The sequence below is a fragment of the Xiphias gladius genome, chromosome 23 (genome assembly GCF_016859285.1).
Source record: "Xiphias gladius isolate SHS-SW01 ecotype Sanya breed wild chromosome 23, ASM1685928v1, whole genome shotgun sequence".
Lineage (NCBI taxonomy): Eukaryota > Metazoa > Chordata > Actinopteri > Istiophoriformes > Xiphiidae > Xiphias > Xiphias gladius.
Window position 1 is genome coordinate 16873323 of NC_053422.1, and position 19477 is coordinate 16892799.

A 19477-nucleotide genomic window follows, 5' to 3' on the forward strand; every position below is an offset into this window, starting at 1 on the left:
CACGGCACAGCAGCCCACGGAGGGGCAGGGCGGGACTGACGCCGTGCGCACTGACTGGCAGGTGTTTCGAGGGGCAGGATGGTTCATCGTGTCGACCCGGTGGCCCCCGTTAGGTTTTATCAACGGGCTGCGCGTGGGCGACAACCTCCCCGTGCCTCGCACGTGTGGAGGGGGGGGGTGTTTCACCAAAGAGCCCTGGAAGCACGCCAGAGATTTAGGCAGTGCCATGTGTGTCTGTTTAAATGCTTCCATGTGCGTGTGCGTCTCTGTTACTCCTCTCCGCCGCTTAACGCCGCTCCGGATTTCTGCGCTCGCCGCCACCGACGGCAGCAGCCTCGGCTCGGGTCCGGCACCCCCCGCAGCCCGACGGAGCTGTTATCTCCCCCTGTTCTCCCAGCTCTCGTAACGGTTAGGGAAGTAACGACTCATTCCGGGGGGGGGGGGGGTCATTAAGCTCTGCCCCTCTTAGTTCGTGGATGCGAGTCTGAGGTCAGCAGTTTTGGCAGATTTGGCTGAGAACACTGCTGATGTGACAGAAACGTAGCTGGTGTAATTATTGACAGCTACTCCATTAGCTCAGGCCACACCACCCCTCCCACACTGCCTGTGGGTAGTGGGGTGTGTAAAAGTAAATGTGCGTACGTGTGCGTTGAGAGGATCTCAGATCATCTCCCCGATAGTTCATTTCCAATCACAACATTCTTGATCTCGAGTCCCGGCGAAGAACATCACCTGAACGTCGCAGACCCGCGCTGTGCGTGTTTGAAATCCTGCCACTGGCCTATCTCCTGGGAAGAAATGCTCATTTAAAACCCTGGCTTTAATCTCTGCCAGGCTACAGTCCGTGATGAAAGCAGCTGCCTGAGAATGTAAACTGGACTCGAGAAGAAATCACACATTTTTTCCCAATATTTACCACCAGATGTCAGAGTTCTCCTGCTCTTCCGTGTGCAACTCTAAGCCTCAGACAACCAGGGTCATTAATCACAGTAAACAATCTTCCTCACCTTGGAATCTTTAGCTGACCCCAAATCAGGTGGAAAATAGCCGGTTGAGCAAACATTATTCATCACCTAATACACAACGTGCTCTCTCAACTTATGAATCATTAACTTAAGGCTTTGTGTCATTGATTAACAATGAGGTCTCCGATGGTGGGGCAAGTTGGCGTTCCTCCTGACACCCGCAGACCTGGGAGCTTATTTAAAGATGATTTGCACTTCAGCTTGATACTTTCTTTTCCGGGGGGTCACACGCAACACCCAGGACTGTCTCAGAGAAGGTAAGATCAAACTAAACTGCACATGTCAATATCAAATATTCAGGATTAATAACATCTTTGTGCTAGTATCATGTCAAAAGCCACTATCATCAGTACTGAAGCTCTATTTTATTACTGAAAAATGAATGATTTATTTTAAATCAAATTCTGGCCTTTTATCTAAAGCAGTGGGACCCACAGCTCATACATCCTTTAGAAAATGTTGGCCTTTTATTTCATCACTTCAGGTAAGACTCAATCATCCACATTTTGGTGAAGGATAAACAGAACAGAAAAATATACAGCATGAGTCATGACGACGGACTTAAAGGCAAACTTGTAAAAAAGTACAGAAACAGAGAGAGTGGCGAACGGCAAACAGATGAGCGCGGGTCAGGTGGATTAGAGGATAATATTCAGTCAACACACACACACACACACACACACACACACACACACACACACACACACACACACACACACACACACACACACACAATATGCACAAGTCCATTCCGAGTTTATTCAGCTGCAGTCTATGGAACTTGTCTAGCATGCTCCCACATATAGACAGATGTACATATCCTAACAGGGCCCCTGTGCACACCAGAACCTGCGCGGAAGATGCCACACAGAATGAGAACGAGGCAGCGACTGTAATTACTGTAATTTCCCCTTCGGCAATTACTGAACTCATTTCCATCCTCTTTGCTTTTAAGAGACACTTTAGTACTCCCTCCTCCGCTGGGGTCCCCAAAATATGGCGAAGTGGCTGACATGAAAAGGGGGAAAAACGGTCTCTTTAAACCAAGTGTGTGAAAACCTTTGAAGGGAGCTGCTGCTCTATAGACAGTAGAGAGTCCCTTTAAGAGCTGACTCGCAGCTGCAAGAAGTGGAGGACAAGATAGGTTACATGGATACTGATGTACCCTTATTGATTCTGACAAGACATTCATTTGTTAAGAGGCGAGACGATGCCTCGCGGTGTATTTGGTTCAAGTGTGCGATCTGACCTCATATCAAAGACAGCTGCCAGTTACAAACAATGTGGGCCGCCTTTGTTCTCCTCTCATTGCTTGTCTGATGATCTCAGTACGGTGGTGAGAGAAAGGCTCATATACACACACGTCTTTTTACTGCTGCTGGTGGCTGATAAACACATTCACTGTTACATCTGCTCCCGCTACAATGGTGTCATCCTGTGATTTTAATTACCTCCATGTCTCCACACAGCATTTAAAGCACCATGCCCTCTCGATCTATAACTATTGTGTTCTCTGGAAGGAGCACAGAGCTCGACCACAATGGTAACTTATTAGTTTCAATTGCCACCCTTCTGTTTTTTTATGGTTTTGAAAAGCTTCCAAGCTGATCTTCCACACACTCTTGTGTGTACTCTTCTTCTTTGTTATCAGGGATGAGAATGAATGGCACTCAGCTCTCCTCACAGCCCAAACTCCCGCTGGAGGAGGACAGGGAGTCCGGCATCGGCTCCACCCTTGACCTCAGCAGCAGCTTTGAGGGCTACAACCGACATACCAATCACCACACCAGCAAACCTTCACTCAGAAAGGCAGACAGACTCCCCATAGAGAAAGGTACAAGAGTGGCTTGAAGAGGAGAATCACACACTCATCTCGTGGGGCGGCAGTGGGATCGATCCCTTTCAAAAGGCAAATAACAACAGCAGAAGCTGAACCACATGCTCGTTAGATAAGGACATGCTCCAAAGACGCACAGAGCCAGTGGGATCATGCGGTCTGGACAATGAAGGCAAAGCCCTGCTGTCACTCAGCAGTATTTGGCCACATATGGGTAATGTAGTACATAAGATGGCTTTGCTCTCCCCGTGTGAGATTGCTTACTGAGCCTATCTCTCTCATCCAGAAAACAAAAATCACAAGAATAAGAAAAGAGAGTGTGATGTTGGGACCAGAAACAACCACTGTGATACATCTGTTGAAAATAGGTCTACTATGCTCACCAGATTTAGGGCTCATGGTAACCACCTCCCTGGTTGTTGTTGTTTTGAACAGATGGCTCTCCTCAGACCACAGCAGTGACTCCGAACAAGATCAGGCAGCTCCTTATCAATCTATCCAAGATCCCTCTCCTCTTCATCCTCCTCTTTTTCTTTGTTTGCTCCTTGGACACTCTGAGCTCTGCCTTCCAGTTAGCAGGGGGTAAGTACTCTAACCCTCACTGCCCCCTTAGTGGGTTGATAGTGACTTATCCAGTTGATGTTTGCTAAACAAGTGAGTCACTACAGAACAGTTCACATTGTCCTCCTGGGGCCCTGCTGTATAATTTACTGGCAGGCCTCATCTGGTGACCTTTCTGGATTTGGGGAAACAAGCAGTTTGAATCTTGTTTAACATTGCTCCCGGCATCCCTGTCATGTCTGAGAACGGAGTACTTTTGCGTGTGTGTTTCCGTGCGTATGTGGGTGGCATATTTAACCAGGTAAAGTGGCAGGGGACATTTTCCAGGACAATGCGGTGCTGTCTAACCCTGTGGCAGGGCTGGTGGTGGGGATCTTGGTTACTGTGCTGGTGCAGAGCTCGTCGACCTCCACCTCTATTGTCGTCAGTTTGGTGGCCTCTGGATGTGAGTAGGCGCATAAAATTGTGTGTAAATGTGTGACTACCAGCATACTGTAGCATGAGTTCTTCGAAGCTTTTAACGAGACTCCGACATGGAAAGATGTCCAGGCTGGCCTCATTTAGTCTGACATATATGTTATCTAGCCTCTTTAGTATTATTTTTATGAAAGATATTAGATATTACAGAAAACATAAAAAACCCCATAGCAATAAAAACAGAAAAGACAGAAATATCCCCTGGTGCATCTGTGGCAATAACAAATAGATCTGTGCAATTAATTTGAGGTTTATGGTTATAGTCTCAGTTTTCTGGCTACTAGCCCACTCACATGCTGTGTTCCCTGTGGAGGATACAGTAAATGATGCTACCTGATTTGCTGCTTAGCATTAGAGAACACATTAGTGAATATAGTTTATATTAAATACATAAATGAAAGCAAATGAATATATATTAGGACAGTTGAGGTTTTAGCTCTGTATATTTACACATACTTTACACATACTCAGTGTATTCAGTCAGCCCCGTCTATGGCTCTCACCCCCAAGCCATTCTGTCTTACTATACACAAAATCTTTCAAAATGGGTCAAAAATACATATTAACATTTTTTAAAAAGCTACATAATTTCCTGAAACAGCTGGGCTCTGTAGTTTTTTGGCAAACATTACTCAAACTGGGGTAAATAGTGCATTGGTTGGGGACTATTTTCGGCTGTGGATTAATACACTTTAGGCGCTCTTTCGAGTAATTCCGATAGCAGCGTATGTGGGATTGAGTCAAAGTAAACTGCAGCTAGTTGTGGCTCATTGATTTTTTTTTTTGGACAATTTAATTAAATAATTAAACTTGCATAATTTAATCGTTCTTTTGTGTCATTACTACTACACCCTGACTGCCATTTAAAGACTGTAGCGCTGTGGTGGCCGTTTGTAAAAAAAAAAACAAAAAAACCACCAGAGAATTAATTGTCATCTGGCAAGCTAGACTGGGATCAGAGGAATAATCAAATCAAACCATTTCACACTCTATAATCTCCCATCATCTCAGTCAGTCTACAGTTTATCAGGCCTCATAAGACCAATACACGGTAAGGTTACGACCTGTCTGTGCAGGCTCTGAGGTCTCCCCTCTTTTTTCTTTGTGGTTAAAGGGAATAAGTATTCAGGAGTTGCCTCTCTGCTTCCAAAGCCTTTCTGTAAAAGAGATAGGAGGAAGAGTATAGGAAATTATCAAAGAGAGAAAGAGATGCAAAGTCATGGGTGTGTGTCTCTATAGGTGTGTGCATATGTGCATGTGTCCTCTGTCCTGTGTCCTCATTAGAGACATCCTCAACAATAACCCCCCCTGCAGAGTGTGAAGGCTAAGCTGCATCCACTCACCTGCAAATAACAGTCACCTTTCATCTCCATTAAAACTCATGTTGCCTTCTAAAATGTAAAAGCTCATGTGGAGTAATTATCTGCATGATGTATTACTCTTCACAATGAAGACAATCAAGTATGTGTTTACAATGTATTCTGTTTGAGTCTATACACATGTAGTTTTAGGAATTGTCAACGATGACTTCCAAGTAAAACATATTTTTCTGTGTGGTCTCACCTCATAGTGTTAGAAGTGAGGTCAGCTGTTCCAATCATTATGGGCTCCAATATTGGGACTTCAGTGACAAACACCATAGTGGCCATGATGCAAGCAGCAGAGAGGACAGAGTTTCAACGGTGAGTGAAGAAAGGGGGCAAGGCAGAGGATGAGTGGAGGAGAGGCAGAGGAGCAGAGAAAAGGAAATTATACTGGGAAAGTGAAGAGGATAAGTGGGGAGACGGAGGAAAGAAGGATAAAAGTGTTAAAAGTGCAGGGGAGAAAACGGGGGGGTGAAGGGAGAATATTAACAGCTGTTCGATGCCTCTGCTTCAACCTCCAATCTGAGTGTAATTTCCATAACAGTGAGAATAATGGCACCAATCCACACTGATCCCAAACCAGTAAACCTTTTGCATGAAAAGATACGGCACTGAACAGATGGCATGTTGCTTAATTTTTATTACTTTATTTATTAATCTTTCATAAAAGTCCAAACCCAAACACTCATCACACATCCCAAAAAGTTAAGCCATGAAAAGCAGATTAACAAGTAATCATTCAGAGTAGTTGGTCATGCTGATGGCTGACCTTATCACAGTAAATTATTGTGACCCACTGCAGTGCCTTCGCTGGGGCAACAATCCACGACTGCTTCAACTGGCTATCGGTCCTGGTCCTGCTGCCGCTGGAGGTGGTGAGCGGCCTCATGTCCTGGCTGTCTCACCTGCTGGTCACCAGCTTCAGGCTCCAGCCCGGGGAAGACGCACCTGAGCTGCTCAAGGTCATCACCAAGCCAATCACCAAGCTTATCATACAGGTAAAACTATCAGCCATTCCCCATTTTTGTAACAGACCTCCGCCAAACAGCCACTGTCCAATCATAGCACAGAAGGTCTGTCAATCCCTGGTTATGTTAAAATGACTTACACACCCACTGTGTATAGTATTTCCCCACTGTGTGGAAGCAGACACTGGATGCCATAGCCTTGAGGCTAGCGTTAGCAGCTTTGTTCTCCTCTTTGTTAAATTTGGGAAAGTTTACACTCCAACAACCCCAGCCAAAGTTACCTGAGATAGCCTTGCGTTTGTCAAACACACTTGTTAGTCCTCTTTCTAAAACCTCTTGTTGTGTTATGTTAAAAGTGAAAGTAGGTATTCTAAGAAGCTAATCAGGGTTTAAGTTAGAGAATACAGTCAGATCTTATATTTTTCTTTACTGTAGTTATAATAATAGGACTAACCAGCTCTACACTGCAAGACAAGAACAATACTGTTTCTTTAATTCCATTTCTTCTACATGGGTCCTTAACTGTTGAGGATACTGACTTTTTTGCCCGTGACATGCAGCTTTAGCCTGTGTCAGTTTGACATATTAAATAGACAAATAGAGGTGGCGTTTTCAGTGCTAACTACAGCTGGTAAAGTCTTCCAGTGTGAGTTGTCATTTCAGCTGGCAAATTTGAGGACCATGGTTAGAAATGAGAAGCCGGCTTTTGTCTACCTCTGTGTCAATGAAGGGCCAATTGTTTTGACAACCGAAAAGAATTTCAAGTGATAAATCTGCGAGAACAGAAAACCATATGTAACTAAGTGAAGTGGAGCTCAGCGAACAGTCAGTTAGTCTTTGTAAGAGTCTTGCACAAAAACACCTCTGTGAGGTGAAGGAGTTGAACCCAGGGCTTCTGGTTTAAAGGAGTGAAAAACTGTGTTCCCCTGTAACTTGAAAGATGAAAAATATTTTTCCTTTAACCCTCAGCTAGACAAATGTGTGATCACAGGGATCGCCATGGGAAATGAAGACATGAGGAACAGGAGCCTGGTGAAAGAGTGGTGCCAGACTGACCTTGTTATGGTAATGGATTGTCTCCACCACTCGCTACTGCGTATGCAGATACAATGTGTCACACACTGGCGCCAAACACTGGAGCCTGTCACTGCTGCCAGTGAAAACTGTGTCTCTAATCTGTGTTTTCATCACATCTGCTTCTTTCTTTCTTTCTTTCTTTCTTTCTGTCATTCATTCTTTCTCTTGTTCTTTATACAGTCCACAGACAATGTGAGCACTGAAAACTGTGGCCCCAGTCATGACTTGTCCCAGCCAGCTGCGAAGTGTGAGTTCAAACTCAGTAATATCTGTAACCCACACACTTCACTGTGATTATGTGTTTGTCCACATAATCACATGGTTCTGTTAAAAATGTAATCAAACTGCCTGTTTGTGGAGTAATACCCTGATGATTGTTGCCCCTGTCATTGTGCAGGTAGGCATTTATTTGTTTCCACCCCGCTGTCAGACCTCACCGTGGGGCTGATACTCCTGGCAGCCTCCCTGGCTGTCCTCTGCACCTGTCTGCTGCTTCTGGTCAAGCTGCTCAACTCTCTTCTTAAAGGCCAAGTAGCAAAGGTCATCCATAAAGTGATCAACACAGGTGGGCATACCTCGAGCTGCCGGTGGTTTCACTCAGTGTATCTGCATGTAGCAAATTAGTATACAGAATTCAGTCTGCAAGTGAGAAAACAAATCGAAAAAAGCATTGCTGTGTTTACTGTGTATACATGTGGGTAATTTCCATCTCTCCTCTCTTTATCTCAACAGACCTGCCATATCCGTTTAGGTGGCTGGCAGGATACATGGCCATGTTTGTGGGTGCAGGAGTGACATTTGTGGTCCAGAGTAGCTCTGTCTTTACTTCTGCCATGACCCCCTTGGTAGGTGAGTGACACAGTATAGGCTTGTGCACCTGTAAAAACTACAAGAGCCTCAAAACACTAGACATGGTAAAAATGATTCAGTGTATTCTGTAAAAAAAAAAAATAGAGGTAAAAGTTACGTGAGAAATTAACGTGAGAAACAGTTACTGAAGTAGGACACAGAAAAGACAATAAATTGTAAGTAAAAATTAAAACCCATAAGTACAATGTGAACCATGGGTGATAGCATGATATACTAAAGATTAGAACACTAAAGTAGTGCGCAAAAAACCCCGTGCCTTAATGTGCAATATATTTAAAAAATGTAAGTAATTTTTTTATAGGAAACAATGTGATTGTATTCTGCAGAACACCACAACTGAGGATAAACAACATACTTTAGGATTAGGAGGAGAAATGCAAAACGAGTTTACAGTGGTTGACTATTTCCACAAATGAAGCCACAAGACATGGGGAAGCACTTAGCTATTATACACCTAAATGGCAAATTTATCATATTTATAGCTGCTGGAAAGATACCAAATAAATGCTCTGTGTTCTTTGTTTGGTAGATACCTGTCACACTGAGACAAGTAATTATCAGTGACTGGTCCTCTGAAGTACCTGTTCTAACACAGTGGACTGGTGCTGCTGCAGATTTGTACTGTCAGTCATGCAACAGTTACTTGTAATTTGATTGGACAAGAGGCATTCCATGAGTGCTGATATAGAATCACTTGGACTTTTAACTACATGCATCACTTAAGCAATATCACATGAGAGGTAGTGCTGTTGTACTGAATATCAGCATGGCTGTGATTCGATCGTAGCCACGAGGCCGCAGGCCGATAATCACAGGCGTCCGGATATTCAGTACAACAGCACAACCTTGTGTGTGATATTGCTTTTAAACAACAGTTCTACAAGCGCCATTTATTAGTTAACAGTAATAAGCCAAAAGAGATTATGATTTGCTTATTTATTTAAACATTTATTTGGCTCTGCCAACAGAAATAGTTCCGCAACTGCGCTGGGACTGGACTGCTGCCAAGCAACACATAAACATTTTCCTGCAGACAAGCTTGCCGACTACTTTGTGTTGATCTACACGTTACCGCAGGCCATCTACTTTGTATCATGTAGGTTTATCTGTATGTTTCCATTTATTGTGCAACAAGTGAAACCAGAGCCTATTGACAGTTGCTTTGGTGTCATGTGTGATTCCAATGAGTTAACAGCTCGATCAGACAGCACGTTGCTCCACCGTTTCCTGCTCTACGACCGAATCACAGCCATGCTGATATTCAGTACGACAGCACTCCCTCGCGTGTGATAGTTTGCTTTATTAGTTAAAATTGAAATTACATTGATTCTTGGCGACATAAGTATTTTTTTTGTTGCGTTTGCAACACCAATGTTTGTGACCCTATTCAATGAGTGGCTTTCAACAGCCAGACAGTCTGAACACAGAATAAGCAGAAACCTTGCTACTTTTCTTTGTTTTATTCTCATGGTTATGTACTGACTTGGCCACCACCCACGTAAGGGACATCAAGAGGCTGAACCAGACAGCCGTTACAAATATTCTTAGCCATTAAATTATGGAATAATGTCAATTTAATCACTGTCTGAGTCTGAAACCTGTGTGAGCATCGCTTGGTTTCTACAGCATAAGAGAAATGTGAGTGATCCTAAACAACTTTTTGATCTCTGGCAGCGGTCCACCACTTCATTCTCTATAGAAATACTTTCAAGCAAAACGGACAGTTACCTCAGTATAGTATCAGTAAAATGCAACTGTAATTCCCCTATCAGATTCTTCTCATCCATTACACACTGTAGTCTTTCATTTCAATTTTTCTTTGTGATTCAGAAGTAGCACACAATAAAATAATACCATGTACGATAATTCAAGCATGACATATTTAACATATTTGCTTTTTGTGTGTAGTACCCAAGGACACACTGCTGTAGCTGATTGGATCCCATGACACATAACATCCACAAAGTCACAAAGCTTAGTTCTGATGTAATCTCAGGGTGGCAAAAAAAGAGAAATTGGGTCTTTCATATTTACTTTCCTTAACTTTAACTTTCCTTTTCTGAGAAACCGGCAACTTTAACCGTTCAGTTGCTCAATATCCTAACATCTACTGGATAGGTTCAGACAGCCATGGCTCCCACATGATGAATCCTAATAACTCTGGTGGTCCCCCTTTTCTCCCGCATCATCATGATGGTTTTGGGAGAAAATATCGCGACAGTTAATCAGAGCCTCAGCTGTACCTTGAACATTAGCTAACATTAGCTTGCTCACCTGCTAAACTAAGATGGTGAACTTGGTAAACATTATACCTGCTTAGGATCAGCATGTTAGCATTGTCATCGTGAGCATGCTAGCCTGCTGACCTCAGCATTTAGCTCAAAGCTCCTCTGTGTCGAAGTACAGCCTCATGGAACCGCTACAGACTTTTGGTCTTGTTTTTAATCTCTGGCCTAAGCATACTAAATGTAGGAGTTTAAACTCCATCCCTGCTCCACTACAACCTCAATCAAAGTGACTGTTCAGGGAGAAGTTGAAGATACAGTGTAGTATGCCAATGGCCACTAAACAGATTGTTGGTCATTAGTTGTGAAGAGGCATAAATATGAACAAAAAGATTAAAATGTGTAGACACCAAGCTTACATTTAAAGACTTCACAGGTCTCAGCTGAAGACTTTTAATAACAGTATGAACATAGGAAGAGTAACGTTTTCATACAAACTGGACTTTAAATCAAAAAAGGATCAGATGACCCCTGAATATTTTCACTGACCTGTACTCAGCGTGAAATGCAAACATGACTTACAACCCTTATGCAGCCCCATATCCACAAAGTCCCAATTCCATGTTTTGCAGTCAGCACTATGCAGTCATTGTGGTAGTCCCGGCTAGGTCCATGGCAACCGTGCTGGACCCCATTGGATCCAAACAAATTTATTTGGGTTTCATCTGACCAAAGAATGTGCTAGCAATAGTCATCAGGCTTCTTTTCATGTTCTTTGGAAAATCACTCGTTTTCTTCTTGGACACAGTCCATAGAGGTTGACTTGCAATGCCCTTTGCACTGTTTGATCAGTCACTGTAACACCAATGTCCACAGATAATCCTTGTGCCAAGTCCAGAGCACTTTCCCCTCTGTTTTTAAGTGCAAGGCTGCATAAATTCCTAATTGTGGCATCATTTTTCAAGGATGGCCACCGCACCTTCTGTAATTTATACTATGGCTTTTTATATATTTCCTAACCACGGCTGCAACTATGTTTCAGCTTATGTTCAGAAGCCTACTGAGGTTCTTGTACCCTTTCCCCTCTTTATGAAGTTTCACAGTCAGGCAATGTTTAGGCAGTCCCTTACCATGTTTAGCCATGATGCATTACACACAACCTAGGCCAAAACTGAGAAAGCTGTGGTGTTCGCAGGTTATTTTTTTAACCTTGTGCATGCAATTAACCTCAACTGCAAATCACAGGTGTAATCATTTTTATTGCAGTGGTCACCGGTATACTAAGAGTGGATTCACTGAGGTTTTAACTTGGGGCCTGTATTTTCAAAGTCCTCTATCTAACCTGTTTTTGATTATACATAAGTTCAAACACCCTACACTTAAAACATAAAAATAATACAGTTCTTGTAAGATAATACAATTGTGAGCCATTTAACATTTTAGTTACACTGCACAAGGGGTTTACTCAGTTTTGTTATATAGTGTAGATCATGTTCAATGCACACAAACAATTATTCTCATAGGTGATCAACAAATTAAGCTTTTCTTATGTTGAATCCCTTCTTCATCACTTTCTCAAACCCCCCCACCCACAGTCTCTCAGTGTCCAACTTGACTTTGCTGCTCAGTTTGGTTATTCTTCTCAAGTTTGTGTTGGGTGATCTTGTAGAAACTGCTGTTTATTGTCCAGGGGCGATCCCCACATCTGTCCACTTTGAGAGTTGGACCGAAGTGAAGTCTCTTCTCATCTTAGCCCAGCAGTTATGACTCTGTTTCAGTTGGTGCAGGCCTTCAGGGAGATTGTCTCCTGTAGGATCTTATTAAACTAGAATCTAACTTTGCTTAGTGTCAGATCTTGAGTGGGCCAGTACTGTACAGAGGTGGCTATTAGTCATGTCACTTGTCTTGACTCTGCCTTCGGCGTTTGAAGTTTGAAATTACGGCCACTACACGTGGATTTAGATAGTCTCATTTCAGGTTTTTCATCATGTATATCAGTCTATGTGATTACTTTGTTTTTATGTGGAAAATGTCTCTGCCACCAAAAAATGTTGCAGAAACAGAATGAGAAAAACAACGGTACAGAGTTTTTTCTGCCAATCAAACGTGGAATTACCACTTTAATCTAGCAACTCGTAGAGTTGGGCTGTTGTTTCCATGGCCACTGGTTTCTGCATAAAGTTATAAATTCTCACACCGCAACCTCTGAACAGAAATTTTCTGCTACAGTAATAAATTAACAGTACACTGACCAAAAGTTTACTTGATTGCTTGATTCATTTATTTAATAACTAATTCATATCCTTGTGGTCTCATACCAATGAGAAAATTCCTCAAATTTCCTTGTTGACTTATAGCTCAATTGCAGGCTAGATGGGGCCAAATAAGGACATAAGCCTGCTTTTTCCACTGATTGAGTCTTGAGAAGTTTGTAAGAACAGGTTGCATAACTGGCACTGTATGCCCCTGGCTAAATGAAGCATGTAAAATCAGTGATGACTGAGTCATCAGCCTGCTACACAGTGATAAATGAGAGATGGGAATAACTTCACATTTTAAACACGAATCATTAACTGGCTTGAAATAAGGCAAGAGACTATAAACATTTCTAATCGAAATCAGCGATTTCTAATCCACAGATATACTTCAGAATTTGTTTCTTTTACTTTGGATATTAGCTTTACCTCCCCCTCGACCTTCGTGCTTACCATTTCATTATTACAAACTACTGGTAAACAGATGAACAAGAGAAGGTTTATTATTTATACTGGCGAGAAAAAGGTTGAAGGAAAATGAGGGTTCCGGTAGCTGGGTGCAGAGGGAGAGCAGGCGGCAGTCAGGGAAGAGGTGAGAGAGGGATGGAGGCAGAGGAGCAAGTGGGGCAGGATGACTGATTTGGCAAACCAGGGATTGAGCTGGGGAGCGGCCAGGCGGGGTGAGCTGAGAGGGGAGTGAAGGCGGAGTGGATGACAGTACTGGGTGTCCGGATGACAGGGGAATGAGCTGGGACGCAAGCAGGCGAGGCAGTGTGTTATGGAGGCTGGGGATCCATGAAGCAAAGCTGGCTGTTTGAGAATGTGGCAGGCGGAGTGATGAGTGGGCAAGCTGGCAGGAATGCAGTGATCCTGGGCACAAGGAAACGGCGATTAGCACAGAGCAAAAACACGAGGAAAAAAACTTAAAAAAAAACAAAACAGAAAAAGCACAATTCTGAGGCAGCCTGAACGTGAGCTACCAAACAGGCTGAAACAATGATCTGGCAAAGAGTGGATAAAGAAACATTGCAGATATACTGCCGGTCTGATGAGTAGTTGATTGGCAGGTGTGCAGGCTGATTTGCAGTCAGGTAGCTGGTACAGAGAGAGAGAGATGAGCACAGAGCAAGACAGACAGGGGAGGACAAGAAACACAGGGGAAAGGGGAAACACCAGAAACACAGCGAAAAGAATGGCGCCCAGACCATGACAGTCACAGTGTCATGTGCTGAAAAAAAACTAGCAAGTAACAGACAGAGGGCAATCTTTTTCACACAATTTCAGTACTTTTAACTACAGAGGTGCTGCAGCAAAATTGCCCCACTTGGTTGTGATTATTTATTCTTATTTATTTAGCAGTCATTAGTGATCCTCTCTGGCAAACTAATATTTCGACCTCAGTGATTGCACTGTTGCTTTTTAAAATATTGGCTTTTGTTCATCTTAAACACCAAGTACGAATGATTTTATGTTCTGTCTATTTATCTGAGATGCAATTTGAGTCAAATAGTTTCAATAGTCGTTTTTATTGTTGTGGTTTTATACTGCTTGATATCCTTGTGAAAAGTAGTGAATTCAGATTGTATCAACTGCTCAAACATGATATCCCATCCCAGTTCTCCACTTTTTACAAGACATGTTAGTGGACTTTGAGTTTGACAAATGTTCTGGGAATGTGCTGATGATTGTAGTGCACTTAAAAAGATAGGGGTGTCAAGTGCATCAGAAAGTAGTGTGTGCTCTGTAAATATTTCATCAGGAAGATGACAGGAGCTATTACATTCCCTGGTTAATCATCACTATTTGATTTCCTTGTTTCCTTTGACACAGTATGCTTCTGTCGTCTCCCTCAGGTATTGGTGTGATCAGTCTGGAGCGGGCCTATCCCCTCACCCTCGGGTCCAACATTGGCACCACTGCCACAGCCCTTCTGGCAGCTCTAGCCAGTCCTGGGAACAAGTTAGCAGCTGCCATACAGGTAGGTTGATGTTTTATCAGATACTACAGCCAATTTAATACTGCAGGATAGGAATGTTCATGAATATATTTTCCACTGATATGCCTTTCAGAGTAGAGGGTGAACACAGAGGGTGACACAACAATATGGGAGTCCACACATATCTGTTTCACCTACATTAACAAAAACACAAGAGTTACAGGAAATTATCAACAGATGGTGGATTACAATAAGGTTTGAAAGTATACCTATGAACATGGATTCATGCATAAATGTGTGAGCGGGAAATTTGGAGGCAACTTAGTGGACGCTCTAGGCAAAAACTGTTGTGTTTTAGTCTTCTCTAGGACTCCAAACTGTAAAAATTAGAACCATATTGTGTTATTATATGACAGCACAATAACTGTGAAGAATTATGTCCTTTAGCACGTAAATATTGTAACTCTTTATTGTATATTTGCACACAGATTGCTCTGTGTCACCTTTTCTTCAACATCTTTGGCATTCTACTGTGGTATCCTATTCCCTTCATGCGTCTGCCGATAAGGATGGCTCGTTACCTGGGTGAGCGCACTGCCAAGTACCGTTGGTTTGCAGTATTGTACCTTCTCCTTTGCTTCTTACTCCTTCCCTCGGTGGTGTTGGGCCTCTCACTGGCTGGCTGGCGTGTGATGGCTGGTGTTGGGGCTCCTTTCCTGGGCGTGACCATCTTTATTGGCATGGTAAACTTGTTGCAGGCCCGCAGCCCCCGTCACCTGCCTGTGAAGCTCCAGAATTGGGACTTCCTGCCCCAGTGGATGCACTCTCTCAAACCATTCGACCACCTGATCACCAAGGCAACTGTCTGCTGTAGCTCGACATGCGGGGAGGGGCAGGGAGGGGAAGAAAAGGAGCATATCTCGACACAGACGACCTCGGTCAACCCAAAGAGAGAGTCCGCCCAGAGGAAGACACAGCTGGCATATGACAACCCAGTCCTGGACTACCTGGATGAGAGCAGACCAGGTGTACGGGTTCTTAAATTAAAAGGGCTAGAGAGGTGCAACAGCACACCGCTGTAGTTGGACTGATAACAGATGCCTTTTTTATACTCTATTTTGTCAATATTGCTGGAAAATAGGATTGAGAAAAACCATTTTATAATGCTTCGGAAATAAACCTATTTCTAATTATTGATTGACTGATAGCCTCCCAAAGCCAGGCTAAGTGTCATTACCTTGGTACGAGATTTTAGTTCAGAAAACAGCAGCTGAGAATCGACTGAGCTCTGCAGCTGAAAGCCAGGCCAGTCATATATGGGCAATGGTTCACATATTGATGTGACTTGCCCTCTCTCAAAACTCATTAAGTAATTGTTCTGGAGCATTTTGTCATATCACATGGTCTTCATTAGCAGATAGAGTTTGTCCAGTTGTCACAGAGGTGTAGATGTTGACATTTCCATTTTTACTGAGCACTTTAAGGACTTGTCGTCCATGTTCGACTTTCGTCCATCTGATGAAGCTCATATGATCAAAAGCCCCAGAAAAGCTACTAAATGGACCTTAAAGTGATTTTTTTTGTCAACTGTTGTTCTCAAGGTCAAAAAATTTACTTGATGAACATGTAACACATAAACAGTGCATAAAATTGAGCATGATTCTGTAACTGCATTAAAGGTACCCTGTGGACCTTTTGACCACTAGTAGTGCTATGGAACAGTGTTATTATAAATGGGTCCCCATGTTGTTTGGGTGTTTGCATGTGCATTTGGACATACATGCACACGATTCGCATCTTAGCCTTGGTTTAACGCAGGATTTACAAAATTAAATAAATCAGCTTTGCAAATGTTTTTATGAGGAAGGAAATGTGCTCAACACATTTAGACCACTGGGATAAACACAATACATTTGGGTGACAAACACTAAATGTAAAAAACTTTTTTTTGTCTACAAGGAAACTCCTTGGGGCAGCCTTAATTACCCATTAATATATCTTGTTGTAAATTCACAAACCAGTCTTAGTAGATAATTTAGAAGAAATTTCCAGTTTCCAGAACAGCCACCATGTTCTCCAATTTCAGCATCACGCGCAAAGGCCAATGATCAGTCAGTAACCACGTTCAGTGAATGTCCAGGTATGTGTAGGAAGCGAGTATAAAACTAATCATTGGTAGCTCCTTATTTTCCCAGAACTGGGGAAGTTCATCAATTTAGTGTGGTCTGTTACTGTCAAGAGCAGACAGAAAGGAAAGGAAACCAGCAATGTTGTTTGCCCAAAGTCTAATGATAAAACAGTCGCATTACCATTTGGATAAATGTTTGGTAATTATGTTAAAAAGCCCATGTATTCACTTGTTATATAAGTGTTAGTGGGCGACTGAATGCACACACACACCACAGAGCATTCAAAAGAATCATCACATCCTTGATGTTATCTACAAAGGAGTGTATGAATGTGCTGTAGCCTATGTGTGCGTGTGTGTTGGTGTGTGTACACTTGGATAAGCGGGTAAGTGCGTACACTCAGGAGGTGTTGTTGAATGTGTGAATATGTGCTTTTTCTGTTTTGCATTGTAACGATTGATCATGAGTTTGATGTAATGAGAGAAAAAAAGTCTGACTCCTTCCCTTTCACTTTTAATGTGGCAGACATGTGAATGACACTTTGAACAGCACTTTGCAAACAGGATGAAAGTGCACATGAAATGAAAATGAAAAACAAGACTGTTTATGTCTGCTGGCAAAATTGCCACTTGGTGTTCAGAACTGTCAAAAAGAGAGACTTCATTCATTCTTGTGTGTCTTACATGAAAGCACATTTCAGACGTAAGAGATGTCGTCTTTGTAACACTTTTTTTTTTTGTCCGTTCAAAGACCTAGCCAATCTGAAAACTTACACTCCAGACACTTTTTGTTTCAACAAAAGCAGTTTCCTCTCATCATACTCCTCTGATCCTGCCATGCCCTTTAATGATTTGGTGTTATAAATGAGTTGCAACCATCTCCACCACCAGACATGACAGTCTAGACAAAGCTTGCATCATCCTGCTGAATCTAAGATGAACCTTGGAGGCATTCGAGAGCAGTCTGAGAAGAAAGCGGAGGGGAGCCAGGAACAAGAATCTACCATGACACTCACTCCTGCATGCACTCACAAAAACACACTCACTGTACAGCGCTATTCTCTAACTGAGAGCCTATCTGAGGTTTCATTATCACATGCGTGGGTCCAGGGTCTTGTCATGGCCCAGCCAAGCCCTCATGTCCGGGGAATCAGAGCGAAGACCTGGACCCGCCAAGGTTCTCTGCTGTCATTGTTTTTGTTCAGTCTCTCCAGTATTAGATTAAAAAGTGGCACATTTTATTCACATTGATGTACACTTACACACTCCAAAATAACTTTTTTCTTCGCTCATCTAGAATCTGTAAAGCCTTTAATTCCTGTTACCACTGTTTCCATTTTTCCCCCATTGTGATTGTTGTTATCCATTTAAGTGGAATCTGTTACTTTTAACCTACGCTCCCTCACGCATTACCCAGGTGGTATGGAGTTGTGTGTGTTTTGGTGAGGGGGTTGTTTTGTGAGTACAGGGAAGAAAATCCTGTAGTCCCTTCAGAGACAACAAAGTAATTGCTTTTTTGCCATGTAAGCACAACTTGCTTCATGTAGGGCTAAAGTCACACCACATTCTTCAACAGCTAATTTCATGAACCCTTTCATCCCTCAACCCCTCAGATTTTGCTTCCAAAGCATTTTGCTTCACTACCCTGCTACTGATGCTGCAATAATCTATCATCAGCTATTTCTTGCTGTGTTACATGTGGTCTAATGTTGAGTATTTCTCAAAGGGACTACAATACAACATGCTTAATCAAAATGATCATCCAGAGACATCATTACAGCTGAAACAACAGAAGAGTTTGGTGGTAAAAGATTTAGCCTATCCAAGAGTGCTAAAATGGAAATATGCAGTATTGTATTTGAGGGTTTCCCGTTGGGTAGCCACGTTTGCATAAAAAAGGTTTTGATACGCCTCTTCCATCAATAGTGCTTGCTGAACCAGCAATCACACCACATGTGGCAGAATTAAAATTGTTAAAAAAAGTTGGTCAAATGCAGTTAAAATTTACACGCCATTAAAATAAAATGATTGCAATTTATATACTCAGAAACATCAAAACTGAATAAACAGAAAGATACTGTGCTAAGAAACAGCTGCGGTTATGTTGCAGACTAGGTACTCATTATGCATTGCATAATTGTATTGCAGAAAAACTAGCCCATGCTTTTGTTACTTCTAGGCTTGATTATTGCAACTCCTTATTATCAGGCTGTCCCAACAAATCTTGAAATACTCTCCAGCTGATCCAGATGCTGCAGCGCGAGTACTGACGGGAACTAGGAAAACGGATCATATTTCTCCCGTGTTAGCTTCTCTGCATTGGCTCCCTGTAAAATCTAGAATAGAATTTAAGATCCTCCTACACCTACAAAACCCTTAATGGTCAGGCACCATCATATCTTAAAGAGCTCATAGTACCCTATTACCCCATTAGAACACTGCTCTCCCAAAACACAGGCTTACTTGTGGTTTCAAAAGTAGAATGGGAGACAGAGCCTTCAGTTATCAGGCTCCTTTACTGTGGAACCATCTTCCAGTTTGGGTCCTGGAGGCAGACATCTCCACGTTTAAGAGTAGGCTTAAAACCTTCCTTTTTGATAAAGCTTAGAGTTAGGGCTGGCTCAGGCTTGGCTTGAACCACCCCCTGGTTATGCTGCTATAGGCCTAGAATGCCGGGGGACTTCCCATGATGCACCTCTCTCCTCCTCTTCCTCTACATCTGTACGCATTCATATCGCATCAGTGCTCGATACT

At 42.6% G+C, this 19477-nt stretch overlaps 1 protein-coding gene across 3 annotated transcripts; it reads left to right on the plus strand.

Annotated features, from left to right (window-relative positions):
* The first annotated feature begins 43 nt into the window (after window positions 1-43).
* On the plus strand, window positions 44-16233 carry slc34a1b (solute carrier family 34 member 1b). Of its 3 annotated transcripts, XM_040119222.1 has the most exons (15): window positions 44-1036; window positions 1145-1282; window positions 2495-2568; window positions 2677-2859; window positions 3298-3444; window positions 3725-3868; window positions 5471-5582; window positions 6067-6262; window positions 7202-7297; window positions 7490-7556; window positions 7707-7874; window positions 8042-8158; window positions 14513-14637; window positions 15084-15180; window positions 15354-15571. In XM_040119222.1, the coding sequence occupies exons 3-15, from the start codon at window positions 2508-2510 to the stop codon at window positions 15467-15469; spliced, it is 1629 nt and encodes a 542-aa protein (XP_039975156.1). In that variant the 5' UTR covers window positions 44-1036; window positions 1145-1282; window positions 2495-2507; the 3' UTR covers window positions 15470-15571. The 3 variants fall into 3 exon arrangements, with proteins under 3 accessions (XP_039975156.1, XP_039975153.1, XP_039975154.1); XM_040119219.1 differs by having other exon boundaries at window positions 15084-16233; XM_040119220.1 differs by lacking the exon at window positions 15084-15180 and having other exon boundaries at window positions 15354-16233.
* Window positions 16234-19477: the final 3244 nt, after the last annotated feature.